Source organism: Salvelinus namaycush, chromosome 3 (assembly GCF_016432855.1).
Source record: "Salvelinus namaycush isolate Seneca chromosome 3, SaNama_1.0, whole genome shotgun sequence".
Taxonomy (NCBI): domain Eukaryota; kingdom Metazoa; phylum Chordata; class Actinopteri; order Salmoniformes; family Salmonidae; genus Salvelinus; species Salvelinus namaycush.
In genome coordinates this window covers 36,685,540-36,704,625 of record NC_052309.1, presented here as the reverse complement: position 1 = coordinate 36,704,625, position 19,086 = coordinate 36,685,540, and the positions used below count along the sequence as shown (strand labels likewise).

The 19,086-nt window shown below is 43.1% G+C and overlaps 1 protein-coding gene across 1 annotated transcript; it reads right to left on the bottom strand.

The window, feature by feature from the left end:
- Positions 1 to 1,334: 1,334 nt before the first annotated feature.
- LOC120043862 (myb-binding protein 1A-like protein) lies at positions 1,335 to 16,920 on the bottom strand. Its single transcript, XM_038988466.1, is given in 25 exon segments — positions 1,335 to 1,574; positions 1,789 to 1,857; positions 2,045 to 2,178; positions 2,343 to 2,440; positions 2,442 to 2,507; positions 4,264 to 4,421; positions 4,969 to 5,142; positions 5,404 to 5,529; positions 6,458 to 6,499; positions 6,501 to 6,596; positions 6,766 to 6,915; positions 7,955 to 8,041; positions 8,171 to 8,279; positions 8,395 to 8,601; positions 12,703 to 12,813; positions 13,062 to 13,172; positions 13,273 to 13,562; positions 13,743 to 13,860; positions 14,611 to 14,763; positions 14,960 to 15,150; positions 15,280 to 15,387; positions 15,566 to 15,640; positions 16,022 to 16,105; positions 16,248 to 16,343; positions 16,750 to 16,920. Coding segments are annotated over 25 exon segments (3,168 nt in total). The 3' UTR covers positions 1,335 to 1,430.
- Between the last annotated feature and the right edge of the window lie 2,166 nt (positions 16,921 to 19,086).

The following is a 19,086-nucleotide window of genomic DNA, read 5'->3' as shown; positions in this document are numbered from 1 at the left end:
GGTCTCCGGCCCCAAACAGTTTGAGAACCACTAGCCAAGCTGCTCTGTTGGCATACTGGCACAGCAGTTTTCTTACCAATTATCTGAAATAGTGGAAATGCTCAAAGTTTCAACAGTACTCACACCCCCATCCCCCCCAAAATAGCTGACATATACAGTAGGTCTCAATGATATGAGTATTGTTGGTACAATTATTTCCCAATGACATGGCACTGTAACAGTAAGCATGTGGCTGAGTTACTCACATGTTTCATAACAGCCCAGTAGGTGTCCTCATTCTGTCCAGTCTTCCTGAAGCCCAGAACCTCTCTCATGGACTGAATAACCTTTTTGAGGGGCTCCAGATCCACAGACAGCTTCTGTAAAACACAGGAGACAAAAGTAGGTTAAAGAATCTGGAAAGACAAAAGTAATGGGGGGTGTGGTATTAAGTTGCTTTACCTGCTGGTTGACAGTTTTGACCAGGAAGAGACCGAGCTCCAGGGCTTTGACCAACTTCTCCTGGACCACCTTGTTCTTACCAGTCTCAACTACAGTCTCCAGACTCTTAGGAGAACATCCACAACCATATCAGTAACAAATCAGCAGCTCCAGGGAGAGATAGGTAATGTACAGTATCATCCAAGTCAAACCTAGAGATTAAACTGGATGGAAAAACATCCGTTTTTAATGTAACATGCTTTTGAAGAAAGTTTGGGGTCGTACGCACATCCCAGGTGGCACCTTAATTGGGGAGGACGGGCTCATAGTAATGGCTGGATCGTAATCAATGGAATAGTATCAAACATGTTTTCTTTTTTTTCTTCTTTTTTTTATCCCCTTTTCTCCCCAATTTTCGTGGTATCCAATCGCTAGTAATTACTATCTTGTCTCATCGCTACAACTCCCGTACGGGCTCGGGAGAGACGAAGGTCGAAAGCCATGCGTCCTCCGAAGCACAACCCAACCAAGCCGCACTGCTTCTTTAACACAGCGCGCCTCCAACCCGGAAGCCAGCCGCACCAATGTGTCGGAGGAAACACCGTGCACCTGGCCCCCTTGGTTAGCACGCACTGCGCCCGGCCCGCCACAGGAGTCGCTGGAGCGCGATGAGACAAGGATATCCCTACCGGCCAAACCCACCCTAACCCGGACGACGCTAGCCCAATTGTGCGTCGCCCCACGGACCTCCCGGTCGCGGCCGGCTGCGACAGAGCCTGGGCGCGAACCCAGAGACTCTGGTGGCGCAGTTAGCACTGCGATGCAGTGCCCTAGACCACTGCGCCACCCGGGAGGCCCCCCATCAAACATGTTTTCAATGCGTTTGATAGCACGCCATTATTATGAGCTCCCAATTTACCACAATATTATTTCCCCCATGCTTTGCAGTAATGATGTGATATAGAGATTGATTCCTGTGGTGTTTCACACAGTGACATGTTCTCTGATGTCTAAGCTTGGGTGAGGTGTTTGATGCCTACCGCTGCCACACGGCCCACCGCCTGCTGAAGCAGCCCTGCCCAGGGGTCGCCTGCTAACAGCTGCTGTACCTCCCTGCTCTGCAGCCCCCGCAGCACCATGGCACTGGCCTGGCTCTGTGGAACACACACGCATACAAAATTAAACACTCAATGGGAAGATGATTTTGTGCAGATCAGTGGTATTTACCGTCAATCTGAAAGGATCACTGGCTGGGAAGAGTGTGGTCCATCATCACTGTATTAAAAAGTTGGTAGAAGTTTAACCTAACTACAGGGTCAGATGCTTCTTTTTACTGTTAATTGTTGAGGTGGAGCCTGCTAGTCTTACCTGTTGGTGTTCTCTGACTCCTGTTGTGATGTGTTCCACTGCGTTCACCAACAGGTTCACACACAGAACCTACACACAACACAAGATAATCAACCAACAACAGCATCGCGTTACACCAGCCAACAAACTTCTTGACACTAGTTGTGGGGATTCTTAGAGAGCACAGAGCAACAAGAGGAAACAACGCATCTTCAAGTGTTTATGCAGTCATTTGAATCAATAGAGAGCAGTGTGGATGCGGTTGTTGTTGACTCACAGGGAAGCGGGTGAAGAGGTCGACAAACATTAGGCCTGACAGAGGGCTTTTCCTGCACGTCATGAAGGAGCAGAGTGCCCCTTTAAAGAGGGCCGACACCCTCTCCACGTCCACGTTACCCATGAACCTCAGCTGCAACACCGAGATTTCAGCAGGTTGGTTTCATACAAAAGACACACTAATAGTAAATACTCGGCGTACATTCAGGTTGAATGCTAAGGGTTGGTTAAGGAACAATTGTCACTGTAGTCAACTCTGAAAGGTAAAGAGGCTTTACCTCCTCAGTAGAAAGTGTTGTCTTGCCGTCTGCTGAGGCCCCCGGGCGCCTTGACCAGGTACAGAGATGCACTGAAGAAGTAGAGTGACACTGAGGAGTCAGACAGCTTCTGGGTTTTGGTCATGGAGCTCCCCCTGTCTGTCGCCTACGGTCTTACAGTACTGCTTGGCCCGGCACAGCTGGTTCCTGGGGGTAGGAGAGTACGAGGGTGACTGATCAGTGTGGCAGAATAATACTGGAAACTGTTGACATGACATGATAATCTGTCTCCCCAGACAGAATACATCCGTCTTCAATGCACCTGCATATGACAAGTTGTTCTTTCGAGGTTCATAAAGAGAAGTAGAGCACAAATCCTGTCTCACATCTCTAATACATTGCGAGGTGCTTTCAGTATTAAAGGAAAACTCCACCCCAAAACGTTAAGTATTTGTTTCATTAGGCCATTGTTGACATAGTTTCAAAATGTTTTTCTTGTCAGCAATCAAGTTTTCAAGAGTACATGTGTTCCTAAATTGAAAAAATGTGGAACAAAACACATTTGGGAGCACAATGAAAGTATTTGAGGAAGGAGGTTGCCGTGGCAACAGTGGAGAGATGATAGAGCCGACATGACACATTGGGCTGTGCGATATCGTCTTGTAAGGTGATCCACGTACCGGTATGGATCTTTACAATACTGTCTAAAAAAAGGTATTTTGATACAGTTTTACAAATTGCACTACTTCACTGTCAGTTTTGTCCTAGTATGGTTGAATATAAATCAAATCAGAATGGAGAAAGCCAATTAAAACCACTTAGAATGTAGAATTTGTTGCCATCCTAGGGTCATGGCCTACTCATAAAACGTACCAGTCAAAAGTTTGGACACAATTACTCATTCAAGGGTTTTTCTTTATTTTTACTATTTTCTACATTGTAGAATAATAGTGAAGACATCAGAACTATGAAACAACACATATGCAATCATGTAGTAACCAAAAAAGTGTTAAATCAAAATATACAGTATTTGCGATTATTCAAAGTAGCCACCCTTTGCCTTGATAGCTTTGCACACGCTTTGTTGTTTGTCACTGGCCTACACACACTATTCTATAATGTCAAAGTGGAATAATTATGTTTTTCAAAATGTTTACAAATTAATAAAAAGCTGAAATGTCTTGAGTAATCAACCCCTTTGTTATGGCAAGCCTAAAGTTCAGGAGTGCAAATCACATGGACTTACTCTGTATGCAATAATAGTGTTTAACATGATTTGTTAAATAAACTACCTAATTTCTGTACCCTACACATAATTGTAAGGTCCCTCAGTTGAGCAGTGAATTTCAAACACAGATTCAACCACAAAAACCAGGGAGTTTTTTCAATGCCTCGCAAAGAACGGCACCTATTGGTTGATTAAAAAAAGCAGACAATGAATACCCATTTGAGCATGGTGATGTTATTAATTACACTTTGGATGGTGTATCAATACACCCAGTCACTACAAAGAAATAGGCGTCCTTCCTAACTCAGTTGCCGGTGAGGAAGGAAATCGCTCAGGGATTTCACCATGAGGCCAATGGTGATTTTAAAACAGTTAGAGAATGTAATGGCTGTGTAACTGTTTAATGGGTCTGGAAAGCTCTTAGAGACTTACCCAGAAGTAGTCGCTGCAAAAGGTGATTCGAATGTATTGACTCAGGGGATTGAATACTGATCTAATCAAGATATATTAGTGTGTTATTTTTCATAAATGTTTTAACAAACGTTCAAATTTTTCTTCCACTTTGACAGAGTATTTTGTGTAGATTGTTGACAAAAAAAATGACAATTAAAACCCACTTTTTAACAACAAAATGTGGAAAACATCAAGGGGTGTGAATACTTTCTGAAGGCACTGTATGTGTCTGAGGGTATGTTTCTGACCCAGTGTGTGTCTAAAGGCACTAGCATGACGTACTTGAAGATGTCTGCGGCCTTGCGGAGGAAGTCCTGCTCCTGCTGGTCGCTCTCGGAGCTCATACCGCTCTCGATGACGCTGAGCAGGGGCTCCACCATGCCCAGCACCAGAGGGCTGCTGCCCTGCCTGACCAGGAACACCTCCACCAGGTCCAGCACCTGGAACACAGCAAAGAACCAGGGTCAGCACCCCATGAACATAGGGGGACCATCACCAGAAGAACAAGAGAGGCAGTGTTAGAAATAGCACTGCTAGAGTAGTGTTTCGCCTATATTCATTTTGCAGTGAAATCGTTGCCACCACTCCAAAATCCTTGCCACCACTCCATGTAAAAATAATAAATATATAAATTACGTAGAAAGATAATGGAGCTATATATATATATTTTTTTTTTTACAAGATCTATAAGAACTAACAATCACCAAAATAAAAACTAGATAGTCGGGGAGAATCAAAAATTCCAAAACTGTCAATGCATGGGGTCCCCATTGATTTTGTAAAGTTTAAGTCACTCAGATAGCATAACAACACAGCATAAGCCATGGCAAAATGTGTAGAAATGCAGGAAATGTGCTTTAAAACGGCAACATTTTGCCACTGCGGCCAAGAAAATGTGGGGTTGGCCACGCCGACTACCACACCTTTCACACTTACAACTCTATCCAAACAGGCGAGACAGCAATAGTCATCTTGTCATGTGAATACCTTGATCTTGAAGTCTCTGACAAGGGTCTTTTCCTTTTTTAGCTTGTCCTTCTCATCCTTCTTGGCCTGCATCTTCTTCTTCTGTTCAAGGAACAGTGCTACGACACTGCCGTCCAGCTTCATCATGGCTTCATCATCCAGTTCGTCATCCTCGCTGCCGTCCACTTCGGTGGCCTGTGACATGCAGCAAGAAAGACCCGGTCCAGTTAAAAACATCTAGAACAGCGCTGTGTATCAATGTCTCTGCTTTTGACCCCCCCCACCCTCACAGTGAGGATTTCAATGAAACCTGAAACCGCTAGACTAACACAAAATGCATTCAAAAAATTACGGCTAAAAACAATTATTTCTTGAGCACTAAAAGTGAAACCTTGAAAAATAAGAGTAAAGTACAATCCCAGAGCTAGAACAAAAGACCAATCACAAGACACCTACCAGAGCACCCTGGTTCTGTAGGACCTTCATCAGCTCAATGCGGAAGTTCTGATCCACCTCGCCCCCCTCCTCCATGGCCTCATCTTCACCCTCATCAGAGTCGTCGTCTGATGCATCCGACTCTTCCTCATTCTGGAGAAGCAAGTAATACATATATTTACGAAGAGATCCGAGGCACAAAAACATGAACTCACTTGATGGTTTCCCTGTTAAATCTAACGAGACCCTGCTGTAAAACATGCAGACACCAACTGATGATCAACATCAACTCACTAGGGTAATTAGATCCAACGTGGATCCTGGCACAACTGTCTTCGCAAACACCTTTTTCCCAGCACTTGGGCGGTTGCATCGCATACGCCATCACAACAGCTGTTTGTCACTTGACTGTCATTCAAAGAATTCCTTCCTGGATCAGATGATGACATGTGAAAATATCACAGTGTAATTAAACAGCTTGACATCAAATACACATCCAACTGTGTTATGCATAATTATTGAAGAAGCACGTTAATGACAATATCAATTTAGGTTTTAAGTATCAAGGTAAGGTGACTCAGAAGCATTCCATTTTGCAATAGCATACATTTTGGGGGATTTGTGTGCCAATGAAAACTGTTTCACCTCTTAACATAAAATGTTAGGTAGTTACAGTGCATTTCTGAGATCTCTATACAAAAAAACAGTGACAGCTAGATACAGGTTTCTTACAGGGCTCAAGTTCAATGTCTAATTTAACTGATTAATGTTTAATATATGATATGATGACAACTTACACTGCCACAAATGCAAGGACAGAAAAGTAATGTTTTATGTCACACGATTTTGGACAAATCCGTCAAGACACCAACCAAGAGAAGGGGTCGTCTAGCTATATTCAATAAAATGTAAAACCTATGTTCCCCCTTAAATATCTTAATGTAATGACATGGGGAAACAATGGCTAACTATTATCAATGACTTATCAATAGCTGTAACATGTTGTCCAGCCGGTACCCTAGTTTATAGAAAAACCCTGATGTAGATTTGTGAACGTGACCAGGTGTGAAAGAACTGAACTGATCATCTCTTCGTCGTCTTCATCATCATCCTCGCCTTTCTTTTTTTTGGTCTTTCTTCTTTATTTTGTCAGAGTCTTTATCATCCGTCACCACGATGGCACTGTCCTCCTCCTCTTTATCTGGGTCCAGAACCTAAAGACACAATGAGTCAAATTAATGGACATTCCTATAATATATCAAAATTTACTTTCACAAATCAACAGAAGTTTTACCTTCAGTGAACACAACGTAATATTTTTATGCAACATTTAAAAACTACAGCTCTGTAAGAGTACAGTATTCTCTAGTCTGGGAGACTTACATCCAAGATGGCGGTGAGGGCTCTGGCGGTGACGTGGAGACAGATGTTGGAGAAGACAGTCCTGCAGACGTGACGGATGTGTCTACTGGGCTGGGACAGGAGAGAGCAGGATGTCCCCACCTCAGCGGGGCTCCTCCTCTCCTGTAGAACCTGGATTAACACGACACGTGGTTACAGAGACATCCCACCAAAGGCTACCATACTGAACATAGAGGCTGGTATTTATACTAACCTTAAGCCGGGTGTACACTACACGACTTTCAAATTCCTGACATCGCTAAACCTCACAATAAACGACCATCTTCCATGTAGTTTTTTTTGTCACGCAAATGTAGTGGTGCGCACACTAAATGATCTGGCAGACGGGGGGGTCACACACTACAAGATTCTTCACTTGGTGTTGAGGATTGTTGATACCAACCACGCTGTCCGGCGAAAACAATGATGTGATTAGATTTAATGTAGCTACAATGACCTGTGGCTCAAAGCAGCCTCAAACGTTTTCAGTCAGACATTCACACTTGCCCTACAGTTGAAATATCTAGCCAACATTTTTAACATTGCTCAGAGCTGTAACGATTTGACACTTTGGCTTTGATTAAAGTACAAACGCAATCTAGTATTCATCGCTCCTTCTTGAGTCGACACATTATGGGTAATGGGAAACAACATAATCTCACTGGCTTCTTCTCTGGCGAGCTCTCATTGGCTATTGCTCATCACCGTTCTCAAAACTTGGCGTTGCACATCTCACACTACAAGAGCATTGCAGATTGTGCCGAAAAAAACAAACATACTTGAAAATTTTGGGACGTCTGGGACTGCTCAAAGACGAGATTGGTAGCCCTCAGATTGAGTCTCTGACCCACTCACATTTACCGAGCGGCAGTGACGGCCGCACGCCCGAGTTGACAACGATATTGGGATTTTGTCTCCGATTTCAAAAACTTGTCTGGGACAGCTAAATCGGGGCCAAAATCATGTAGTGTAGTGTACACCCGGCTTTACTGTCACTGTAAAACAGTATGGATGGGAAATAGCTAAATAGATGGGTTTTCAATATATGGAGAATGAGTACTTCTTTCCTTGTCACGGATTAAGACTGGGGTGGTTTTGGCAAACTCAACTCTTCAGTAAGATTCGGTTGGCTCTGACACATTCCCTATGGACAGGTGGTCTTACCGGTTACCGCATTCTTCTTCTTCTTGGACTTCTCTTGGGCTTTTTCCATGCAGTTCTGCAGATCCTGCATCAGGTCTACCAAATCCTCTGGAACCTTTACGGTACAAGCAAACATGTATACATAAACGTGGGATAAAAAGGACAAAGTAAAATGATGTATCTAAGAAATCTTACCATACTACTACAATCATTTTCATCTCTCATTTGTTTATTAATTGCGTACCTTGAAGAGGTGAATGCCAACCAGCAGGAAGAGTTGTTGGAAAGCAGAGGTCTCTGGAGTCTGGCCTTTCTTAGATTTCTTCATTGGAGTCCCCACTGACGCCAGCATACTACATCATAACAGGTTCACTATTGGCTTACATTTTTCTTTCCCCAACCTTTAAACCCCCCCCCCCCTCCATCTCTACCTCTATATGGTCCATGTACAGTCAGTGTGGTCCGTACCTGTCCCAGGCCTGTCTCTGCTCGGGGCTGAAGGGCTGGGTGCTCTGAGCGTACTTGGGCTGGTTGAGCAGGGTGTCAGCGTACCGCACCAGACAGAAGATCCACATGGAGCCGTCAGCCGTCACACCCTGTACGTGCCTCTGGTTGCGGGCTGACACCTCAGGGGAGTCGCCCAGCAAAGGCAGGTGGTTGATATGCTGCAGCAATCTGGAGGGGTTGGGAGGTTAGAGAGACATGTTAATTGGATGTGTAGTGTAAATCATGTCTTTTTTTTGGACTTCAGTTTTTGGACAAAACAAATACTAAAATAACCAGGAATTCAGCTAAAATATGTTTAATTTAGGACATTTGTTCCCAAATATTCCCACAAATAGATATGTGATCATGTCTTAATGTAATCAAGGTATGAAATTATTGTATTTGAAAATAATCTATTTTTGGGTTAAGTTGTGGTCAATTTGCAGTAGGGCTGGGTGATATATCAAAGTAATTTGAGTAATATGAATGTATGTTTTAGCGCAATGTTCCAAATGCCTTTATCACAAGAACCTAGGTTTTTATTGTGTTTGTTTTCATGAGCGTCGTCTCTTTTTGGTCTCGTCTCCTTCACTGCTTCTGTGCACGGTGCGCACCTTCCCACTTACAGACAGACACCAAGCCCCCCCCCCCCCCCCCCCCCCTGCCACACAACAATGACGAAAGATCACTTCTTCCTCTCTGGACAACAAGCAGTTTAAACTTGCTATTTGCATTGGAGGTTAGGTCCAACAGAATCGGACATACGGACACCGAAACGCTTAAGAGACATTCTTTTACTGTAATAGACAAGAACTTAACCGTCTAACGATACCCTGTTTATGTCTCAACTCTCAAAATGTAGAACAGAGCAGATCCTAATAAAACCAGAGTATCAATGTTGTAGAAAATGAATGCTCCATTTGTCACGCGCAGCATTTTAGCCACAGACTTATGTGCTAGTCTGTATAAATGCACAATGAGCCTAAAAAGACTCACGTATATAAGGAATTGGCAACTCATTCTCATTCTGAGAAATAAGCTTTTTAGTATCCAGGTAGGCCACTTGATTTCAACATCTAAACAAAGCGGACAGGCTGTTATTCAAACAGTTGGAGACGGACAGGAGGGCCTATTCATAACAGTTTAACCGTTCTCTACCTTGTTAGCAAGAAAATACATCCAAGTTGGCTAGACTTGAAATACAGTATAAAGACTCATTAGCACGTGGGCTTGTGTTAATGAGACCCGTGTTCATTTTCTAGAATGCCTGTCACAAGAAGTTGGTCATTATTAGTGGATGTGCATTGTGCAGGTTCAATTTGTAACAACGGCATTTTCATACAGACTTAAAAGCCAGATCAGTGATTATTGCAAAAATAAAAAAAGATAACTGGTTAAACTATTTTGATAAAATAATTACATTGATTTTTCTATTGTGTTATTGACTGTACGTTTGTTCATGTGTAACTGTGTGTTGTTGTTTTTGTCGCACTGCTTTGCTTTATCTTGGCCAGGTCGCAGTTGTAAATGAGAACTTGTTCTCAACTGGCCTACCTGGTTAAATAAAGGTGAAATAAAAAATATATATACGTGAACACCCCTTCAAATTAGTGGATTCGGCTATTTCAGCCACACCCGTTGCTGACAGGTGTATAAAAATTGAGCACACAGCCATGCAATCTCCATAGACAAACATTGGCATTAGAATGGCCCATACTGAAGAGCTCACCATAGTATGCCACCTTTCCAACAAGTCAGTTCGTCAAATTCCTTCCCTGCTAGAGCTGCCCCGGTCAACTGTAAGTGCTGCTATTGTGAAGTGGTAAAGTCTAGGAGCAACAATGGCTCAGCTGCGAAGTGGTAGGCCACACAAGCTCACAGAACGGGACCGCCAAGTGCTGAAGCGCGTAGCATGTAAAAATTGTCTGTCCTCGGTTGCAACACTCACTACCAAGTTCCAAACTGCCTCTGGAAGCAACATCAGCGCAAGAACTGTTCGTCGGGAGCGTCATGAAATGGGTTTCCATGGCTGAGCAGCCGCACAAAAGCCTAAGATCACCATGAGCAATGCCAAGCGTCGGCTGGAGTGGTGTAAAGCTCGCCGCCATTGGACTCTGGAGTACTGGAAGCGCGCTCTCTGGAGTGATGAATCACACTTCACCATCTGGCAGTCCGACGGATAAATCTGGGTTTGGTGGATGCCAGGAGAACGCTACCTGCCCGAATGCATAGTGCCAACTAGAGGTCGACCGATTAATCGGAATGGACGATTAATTAGGGCCGATTTCAAGTTTTCATAACAATCGGAAATCTGTATTTTTGGACACCGATTTGGCCGATTTTTTAAATTATTATTATTACTATATATTTTTTTAACACCTTTTGTAATCTTTATTTAACTAGGCAAGTCAGTTAAGAACACATTCTTATTTTCAATGACGGCCTAGGAACGGTGGGTTAACTGCCTGGTTCAGGGGCAGAACGACAGATTTTTACCTTGTCAGCTCAGGGATTCAATCTTGCAACCTTACAGTTAACTAGTCCAACGCTCTAACCACCTGATTACATTGCACTCCACGAGGAGCCTGCCTGTTACGTGAATGCAGTAGAAGCCAAGGTAAGTTGCTAGCTAGCATTAAACTTATCTTATAAAAAACAATCAATCAATCACTCATAATCACTAGTTAACTACACATGGTTGATGGTATTACTAGTTTATCTAGCGTGTCCTGCGTTGCATATAATCGATGCGGTGCGTATCGTTGCTCCAATGTGTACCTAACCATAAACATCAATGCCTTTCTTAAAATCAATACACAGAGGTATATATTTTTAAACCTGCATATTTAGCTAAAAGAAATCTAGGTTAGCAGGCAATATTAACCAGGTGAAATTGTGTCACTTCTCTTGCGTTCATTGCACGCAGAGTCAGTGTATATGCAACAGTTTGGGCCGCCTAATTTGTCAGAATTTTACGTAATTATGACATAACATTGAAGGTTGTGCAATGTAACAGGAATATTTAGACTTGGGGATGCCACCCGTTAGATAAAATACGGAACAGTTCCGTATTTCACTGAAAGAATAAACGTCTTGTTTTCAAGATGATAGGTCATTAATATGGTCGAATCCGGAAACTAAGGCACGTATTTCTGTGTTATTATGTTATAATTAAGTCTATGATTTGATAGAGCAGTCTGACTGAGCGGTGGTAGGCACCAGCAGGCTCGTAAGCATTCATTCAAACAGCACTTTCCTGCGTTTTGCCAGAAGCTCTTCGCTGTGCTTCAAGCCTATCAACTCCCGAGATTAGGCTGGTGTAACCGATGTGAAATGGCTAGCTAGTTAGCGGGATGCGCGCTAATAGCGTTTCAAACGTCACTCGCTCTGAGACTTGGAGTAGTTATTCCCCTTGCTCTGCATGGGTAATGCTGCTTCGAGGGTGGCTGTTGTCGTTGTGTTCCTGGTTCGAGCCCAGGTAGGAGCGAGGAGAGGGATGGAAGCTACCGGTATACTGTTACACTGGCAATACTAAAGTGCCTATAAGAACATCCAATAGTCAAAGGTTAATGAAATACAAATGGTATAGAGAGAAATAGTCCTATAATTCCTATAATAACTACAACCTAAAACTTCTTACCTGGGAATATTGAAGACTCATGTTAAAAGGAACCACCAGCTTTCATATATTCTCATGTTCTGAGCAAGGAACTTAAACGTTAGCTTTCTTACATGGCACATATTGCACTTTTACTTTCTTCTCCAACACTTTGTTTTTGCATTATTTAAACCAAATTGAACATGTTTCATTATTTATTTGAGGCTAAATTGATTTTATTGATGTATTATATTAAGTTAAAATAAGTGTTCATTCAGTATTGTTGTAAACATTTTTTTTTAAAACAGCCAAATCGGTTTCCAAAAATACCGATTGTTATGAAAACGTGAAATCGGCCCTAATTAATCGGCCATTCCATTAATCGGTCGACCTCTAATTTGCAATGTACAAATGATTATAATTATGTCCTGGTCTCCAGACCATCCACTCCGACAAATATCGGCCAGTGGCTTTAATCTAGTTACCTACCCCCGGTGTAGGGCATCTAGAGTGTAACGTAAATGAACACTCACGCTATGGAGTTTCATGCAATTGCCCCTTTAAAACCATACATGTTTAAAACTTAACTGACTATTCCAGCCACCTACCATTGTAGCCATGCTCTTCATCTTTGACTACCCCACAGCTTGTTTTTGGAAAGTGATAAAGAGTGTAAAGTAGTCTTATCTCACCCAAAGAAGGAGTTGATGATGACGACTCTGGCCTTCTCATCCAGGGGCACTGTCTCAAGTATGTCTGGGGTGGCCTTCTTAGCATTGAAGAACGCATGGAAAAAGACAAACCTGGCGCGATGGAGGACAAAACAATGGGTTAGCATCTATGCTACATTATGACTATAAAGTGCCCCTCAGAATACAATAGTTATAGAAATGTTGGGAAGATTATTACACACATCCAACTTGGCACAGGAAAAAAAAAATCACCCTTTGCTGCTCCCAAAAGTAATATCACCAAGGCATAATCTAAAATCACTTGGGGTAGCAGCAAACAGTGAGCGTCATGACATTTTCCCTGCAGTGAGATCTCTCACCTGGCTACATCCATCACTAGAGCCTCCTCTCTCTTCACCTGGTTGTTCTCCGCGATGGAGGTTAGGCGTGGAATGATCCACTTCCTCAGGCGGAATATGCAGTTCTCTCTCCTAAGGATAGAGAGTCAACAATTCAATGGGATACTTTTAGTTTAGAAGCCAGAAGGCATATATTAGTCATTCTAGGACATGCTCCAAGAGTTCTACTCACTGGACTCCGCCCTCCTGGTTCTCCTTCTGCCTGCGGGTGCTGAAGTCCAGGCAGCTGTCCAGCCGGGGGTTGAGGAACATGTCTTTGAGCCAGTCCACGTAGCTCTGCAGTGCTGTCGGCTGCAGGTGCTGCACAACCCTCCAGAAGGAGGGCACCACGGGGTAGCCCTGGTTGGTGAGCAGGGAGAAGGCCACCATCACCGCCAGCTGCTTCTCCGGGTCATCGCAGCCCTGCAGGAAGTCGCCAATGTACGTCTCCATCTCGGGGGCAAACTTAAAACGGTCTGGGAGCTGAGGGGGCGAGATGAGTGCATACTTGTAAGTCAATATATTTTAAAACATTTCCTTTTTGGATAAGTGAGCATCTTACTACATATTTTCTGTGACCAACTAAGATGCCAGCAGCTTCACTATGTATTTTCTATAATCTTGTGCAGTTATGAGTCGACAGACATTTGTAGGGAGACTGACCTGTGCAGAGACCACGTGTTCCCCGTAGGCCCTCATCACCTCTCCATTTAACACCTGTTTTAGCTGGGCCAGGGTCAACAAGGGCAGGGCACTACCCAACAGCCGGTAGCTCAGGTAACTGGGGCACAGAGAGAAGACAGCCCGATGTCACAGGAAGGCCAAAAAGATCATCAAGGACAACAACCACCCGAGCCACTGCCTGTTCATCCCACTATCATCCAGAAGGCGAGATCAGTACAGGTGCATCAAAGCTGGGACCGAGAGACTGAAAAACAGCTCCTATCTCAAGGCCATCAGACTGTTAAATAGCCAACACTAGCACACAGAGGCAGCTGCCAATATACATAGACTTGAAATCCCTGGCCACTTTAATAAAAGGAACACTAGTCACTTTAATAATGTTTACATATCTTGCCTTACTCATCTCATATGTATATACTGTATTCTATACAATTCTACTGTATCTTAGTCTATGCAGCTCTGACTTTGCTCGTCCATATACTTATATATTCTTACTTCCTTTGCTTAGATTTGTGTGTATTGGGTATATGTTGTGAAATTGTTAGATATTACTGCACTGTCGGAGCTAGAAACACAAGCATTTCACTACACCCGCAATAACATCTGCTAAACACGTGTATGTGACTAATAAAATTAGATTTGTTAGAACAGCTATGTACATTTACAGGAAGGAAAACAGGAACATACATGGGGGGAAATGCTTGCATGAAGTTAGAAAAATGACACGGGGGGGGGAAATTATTACATGGGTCTAGGCTACAGAACTTAGTTCAATCATCTAATATTCGGGTTCAGGGTCCAAATGTGAGTGAGGAGCCAACAGTCTTAACCCCAATGCTGTGCTTACTGTGTGGGCCCCGGCTGGTCTTTCAGCATGCCGTTAATGATGGTCTCCCTCCAGAAGAGCTCAAAGTTGTCCTCCCTCAGAGAGATCTCAACCGCAGGCAGCAGGCGGTCCTTCTTGACTGAGCGGGCCGCCATCTTCAGTACATCTGTCAACCTAGAGGAGAGGTTGGACAGGAAACACAGGTTTGATTTTACATTGAGTAAGTGTGTGTGTGTGTGTGTGTGTGTGTGTGTGTGTGTGTGTGTGTGTGTGTGTGTGTGTGTGTGTGTGTGTGTGTGTGTGTGTGTGTGTGTGTGTGTCATCCTGACCATGGAAAAAACCATAGCCCTAGTTGTAAAAAGCTGCTCACTTAGGGATATTGTCCATGGTAATGATTGTGGAGGTGCCCAGCAGCTTCTTCAGCTTCTTGAGCTTGAGCACCTGGGGGAACTTCTGCATGGCCACCAGAAGGAGCTGCAGCTGCTCAGGGGTGCTGAAGGCGGAGGACAGGTCTGTCTGCAGGGCTCCCAGCAGCACCTCCTCAAACACCTCCTCTGATGTCTGGAGAACCACACAGACCAAACAACACACAGGTCATACCGACTGCACCATTCTACACAAGGATTTATCACATTGAGACACCATTAGAAGAGTGCTACACTATGAAGTAGAGCTGGCTGAGTCACTCACCTCAGACAGGATGTCCACCATGGTCTTCCTGGGCAGGTCCCGCAGGAGTTCTCTATACTGCGATAGGCTCTGGAGGAGCTGGACACACTCCAGCACCACCTGAGGGTCCTGTCACACACACACAGGTGAGTAAGAAAACCAAACACACTGAAGTCTGAAAAGTAGAGACCGATCTAAGTCTGGCAGTAACAATAAGGGGGACATATGTGCACTTCAATTCTCTGTGCAAAACATGGTCTACCAGTCTTCTCTGCCAAGCCCATGGGTGATCTGGTGTCATTCTTACCTTTGGAAGGCGTGTGGACTGAGACAGGGCGAGCACACCAAAGAAGTTCCCAAAAGCAGCATTTCTGATGAGTTTCTGTCAACATGAATATAAACGGCAACATAAGATACTGTGCAATATAGAGACCTTCATTGGCTGATTACATTAAGTATATGGATGTTAGTGAAACGCTCCCGAGCGGCGCAGCAGACTAAGGCACTGCATCTCAGTGCAGGAGGCGTCACTACAGTCCCTGATTTGATTCCAGGCTGTATCACATCCGGCCGTGATCGGGAGTCCCATAGGGCGGCGCGCAATTGGCCCAGCGTCGTCCAGGTTTGGCCAGGGTAGGCCGTCATTGTAAATAAGAATTTGTTCTTAACTTACTTACCTAGTTAAATAACCGTTAAATAAAAAATGTATTAGAAAATTAGAAATTTACCACAGCATCTAACTTTAGTCACATCACATGCTTACCTTTTTCACGTTCGCCAAGTTGTGCTTCTCTTTGATTTGATCAAAGGCTGTACGCAGAGGTACCTCCTCAAACACGCTCAGTACCTGACAACCAAAACAATGACAGAAATGATACATCAGTAACAACCTCTTATATGTTATGTAGTAACACCTTAATAACTCCTTCGTTAGACATGTACAAAGAAATAGGATGTTGGTGAGCCATTAGATGTACTATTGACATTACCTGTCCCAAAGCCAAACTGAAGCCTGGCAGGCCAGCCTCTCTAGTGTGTGCCAAGCCATCCACCAGTCTCTTCAGGGTGTATGTCAACTCATCTGTCTAGAAAGGAAAGACAACACATACATTATAGCAAAATGTCAAGAACTCTATGGTCCCATAAATGTAACATGTATATGTGTGGTGGAACATACACCTTCTAAACAGACAGTATGACAGCAACTCAAATGCATATAAGTAGCATTGCAGCAATCAAAACTCAACACACACGTGGCCAGGTGTGAAATAAATTGTTTAGTTTACATCTGTGCCAAACTTGATATGGATTACGTTAATGCTATTGCCAGTTTCTCTAAAGTCCAACACCCGCCAATAGCATAAAAGTGACCATGTGCCTAGCTAACCAGCTACTGTAGTTGGTTTAGCAAGATAAGTAGGCTATGTTAGCTAACGAGGTAACTCCGTAGCAGCTAACTTAGCAACTGAGAGCTGTCCCAAACACACCAACCTTTTGACTAGTCTTCAGATATTGTATGAGATTTTCAATGGCCTTCAGCCGTATCTCTTGTTCAGGTTTAGCGATATCCCAGAAGAAGTCCTGGAACTCGCGGTTCTGTTGGAGAATACCCTTGGCATCAGTCATTTTCGGTCGCACTGGCTCATTTTCTATCTCCCACATGTCTACATGCATCGCATTCATGCCATTTGACAGTAGGGAGATAAGGGTTTTTAGTAGACGGGATACAGTTTTTGTCAGATTTGACTTTTCTTAGCAGGTTAGGATAATTTACGTAACAGGTTAACGTTGGGGAAACGAATAGAGTTAACTAAAATGCTAAAATATATATATATTTGAGTTAATTTGACAAAAGCTGTATCGCTTTTAGAAAAGTAAAAGGCCAAGCAAGAGGCATAACTGGGGCCAAAATCTGTCTTCTCCAGTAGGTGGCTTTTTAAAAATTGTATTCGCTCGTCAAGCGATGGGTTTTTATATGGAGGTCGTGGAGTGTCGAATCGAAGTTTCGTAATGATTCGGTTGTTACGATTGTATTGATATAAGTAGGACACGTGACATCCCGGCAACTTTGAGAAAAAACACGTTATAAAATCACTAGTTACCACAGCCACAAAGTCATAAACCTTCTTAAAATTTTACTTTAAACCTAACCTTAACCACACTGCTAACCTTATGCCTAACGCGAAATTAAGACCAAACCATGTTTGTATATATACGATATAGTAAATGTTGACTTTGTGGCTGTGGTAACTAGTGGAAACCGTTTTGCCTGTTGTTCCACACATATCTGTCCACTCATTGGCTAGAATGGCCCCACCTGATCATGTCTTCCATTTTTGAAGACTTTTCTTTTCACTTTTAGAGCGCCAACTAGAGTATCCGATGAATATTTTGGGTCAATGGTTCCTAAACTTTTTATAGTTCCGTACCCCTTCAAACATTCAACCTCCAGCTGCGTACACCCTCTAGCACCATGGTCAGCGCACTCTCAAATTATGTTTTTTGCCATCATTGTAATCCTGCCACACACACACGATATATTTATTAAACATAAGAATGAGTGTGAGTTTTTGTCACAACCCAGCTCGTGGGAAGTGACAAAGAGCTCTTATAGGACCAGGGCACAAACAATAATATTATAATAATCAATAGTTTTGCTCTTTATTTAGCCATCTTACATATAAAACATTATTTATTAATTGAAAATGGTGAATAACTCACCACAGGTTAATGAGAAGAGTGTGCTTGAAAGGACGCACATAACTCAGCAATGTAGGGTTGTATTGGAGAGAGTCTCAGTCTTAAATCATTTTCCACACACAGTCTGTGCCTGTATTTAGTTTTCATGCTAGTGAGGGCCGAGAATCCAGTCTCACATACACTACCGTTCAAAAGTTTGGGGTCACTTAGAAATGTCCTTGTTTTTGAAAGAAAAGCACATTTTTTTGTCCATTAAAATAACATCAAATTGATCAGAAATACAGTATAGACATTGTTAATGTTGTGAATGACTATTGTAGCTGGAAACGGCAGATTTTTAATGGTATATCTACATAGGCGTACAGAGGCCCATTATCAGCAACCATCACTCCTGTGTTCCAATGGCATGTTGTGTTAGCTAATCCAAGTTTATCATTTTAAAAGGCTAATTGATCATTAGAAAACCCTTTTGCAATTATGTTAGCACAGCTGAAAACTGTTGTTCTGATTAAAGAAGCAATAAAACTGTCCTTCTTTAGACTAGTTGAGTATCTGGAATATCAGCATTTGTGGGTTCGATTACAGGCTCAAAATGGCCAGAAGCAAAGACCTTTCTTCTGAAACTCGTTGATGTGATCAATTTGATGTGATTTTAATGGACAAAAAATGTGCTTTTCTTTCAAAAGAAACAGACGCCTCACAAGTCCTCAACTGGAAGCTTCATTAAATAGTACCCGCAAAACGCCAGTCTCAATGTCAACAGTGAAGAGGAAACTCCGGGATGCTGGCCTTATAGGCATAGTTGCAAAGAAAAAGCCATATCTCAGACGGGCCAATAAAAATAAAAGGTTAAGATGGGCAAAAGAACACAGACACTGGACAGAGGAACTCTGCCTAGAAGCCAGCATCCCAGAGTCGCCTCTTCACTGTTGATGTTGAGACTGGTGTTTTGCGAGTAACGGTTTACTCAAGTAGTATTTTACTGGGTGACTTTCACTTTTACTTGAGTCATTTTCCATTAAGGTACACTATATGTACAAAGGTATGTGGACACCCCTTCAAATTAGTGGATTCGGCTATTTCAGCCACATCCGTTACTGACAGGTGTATACAATTTGAGCACACAGC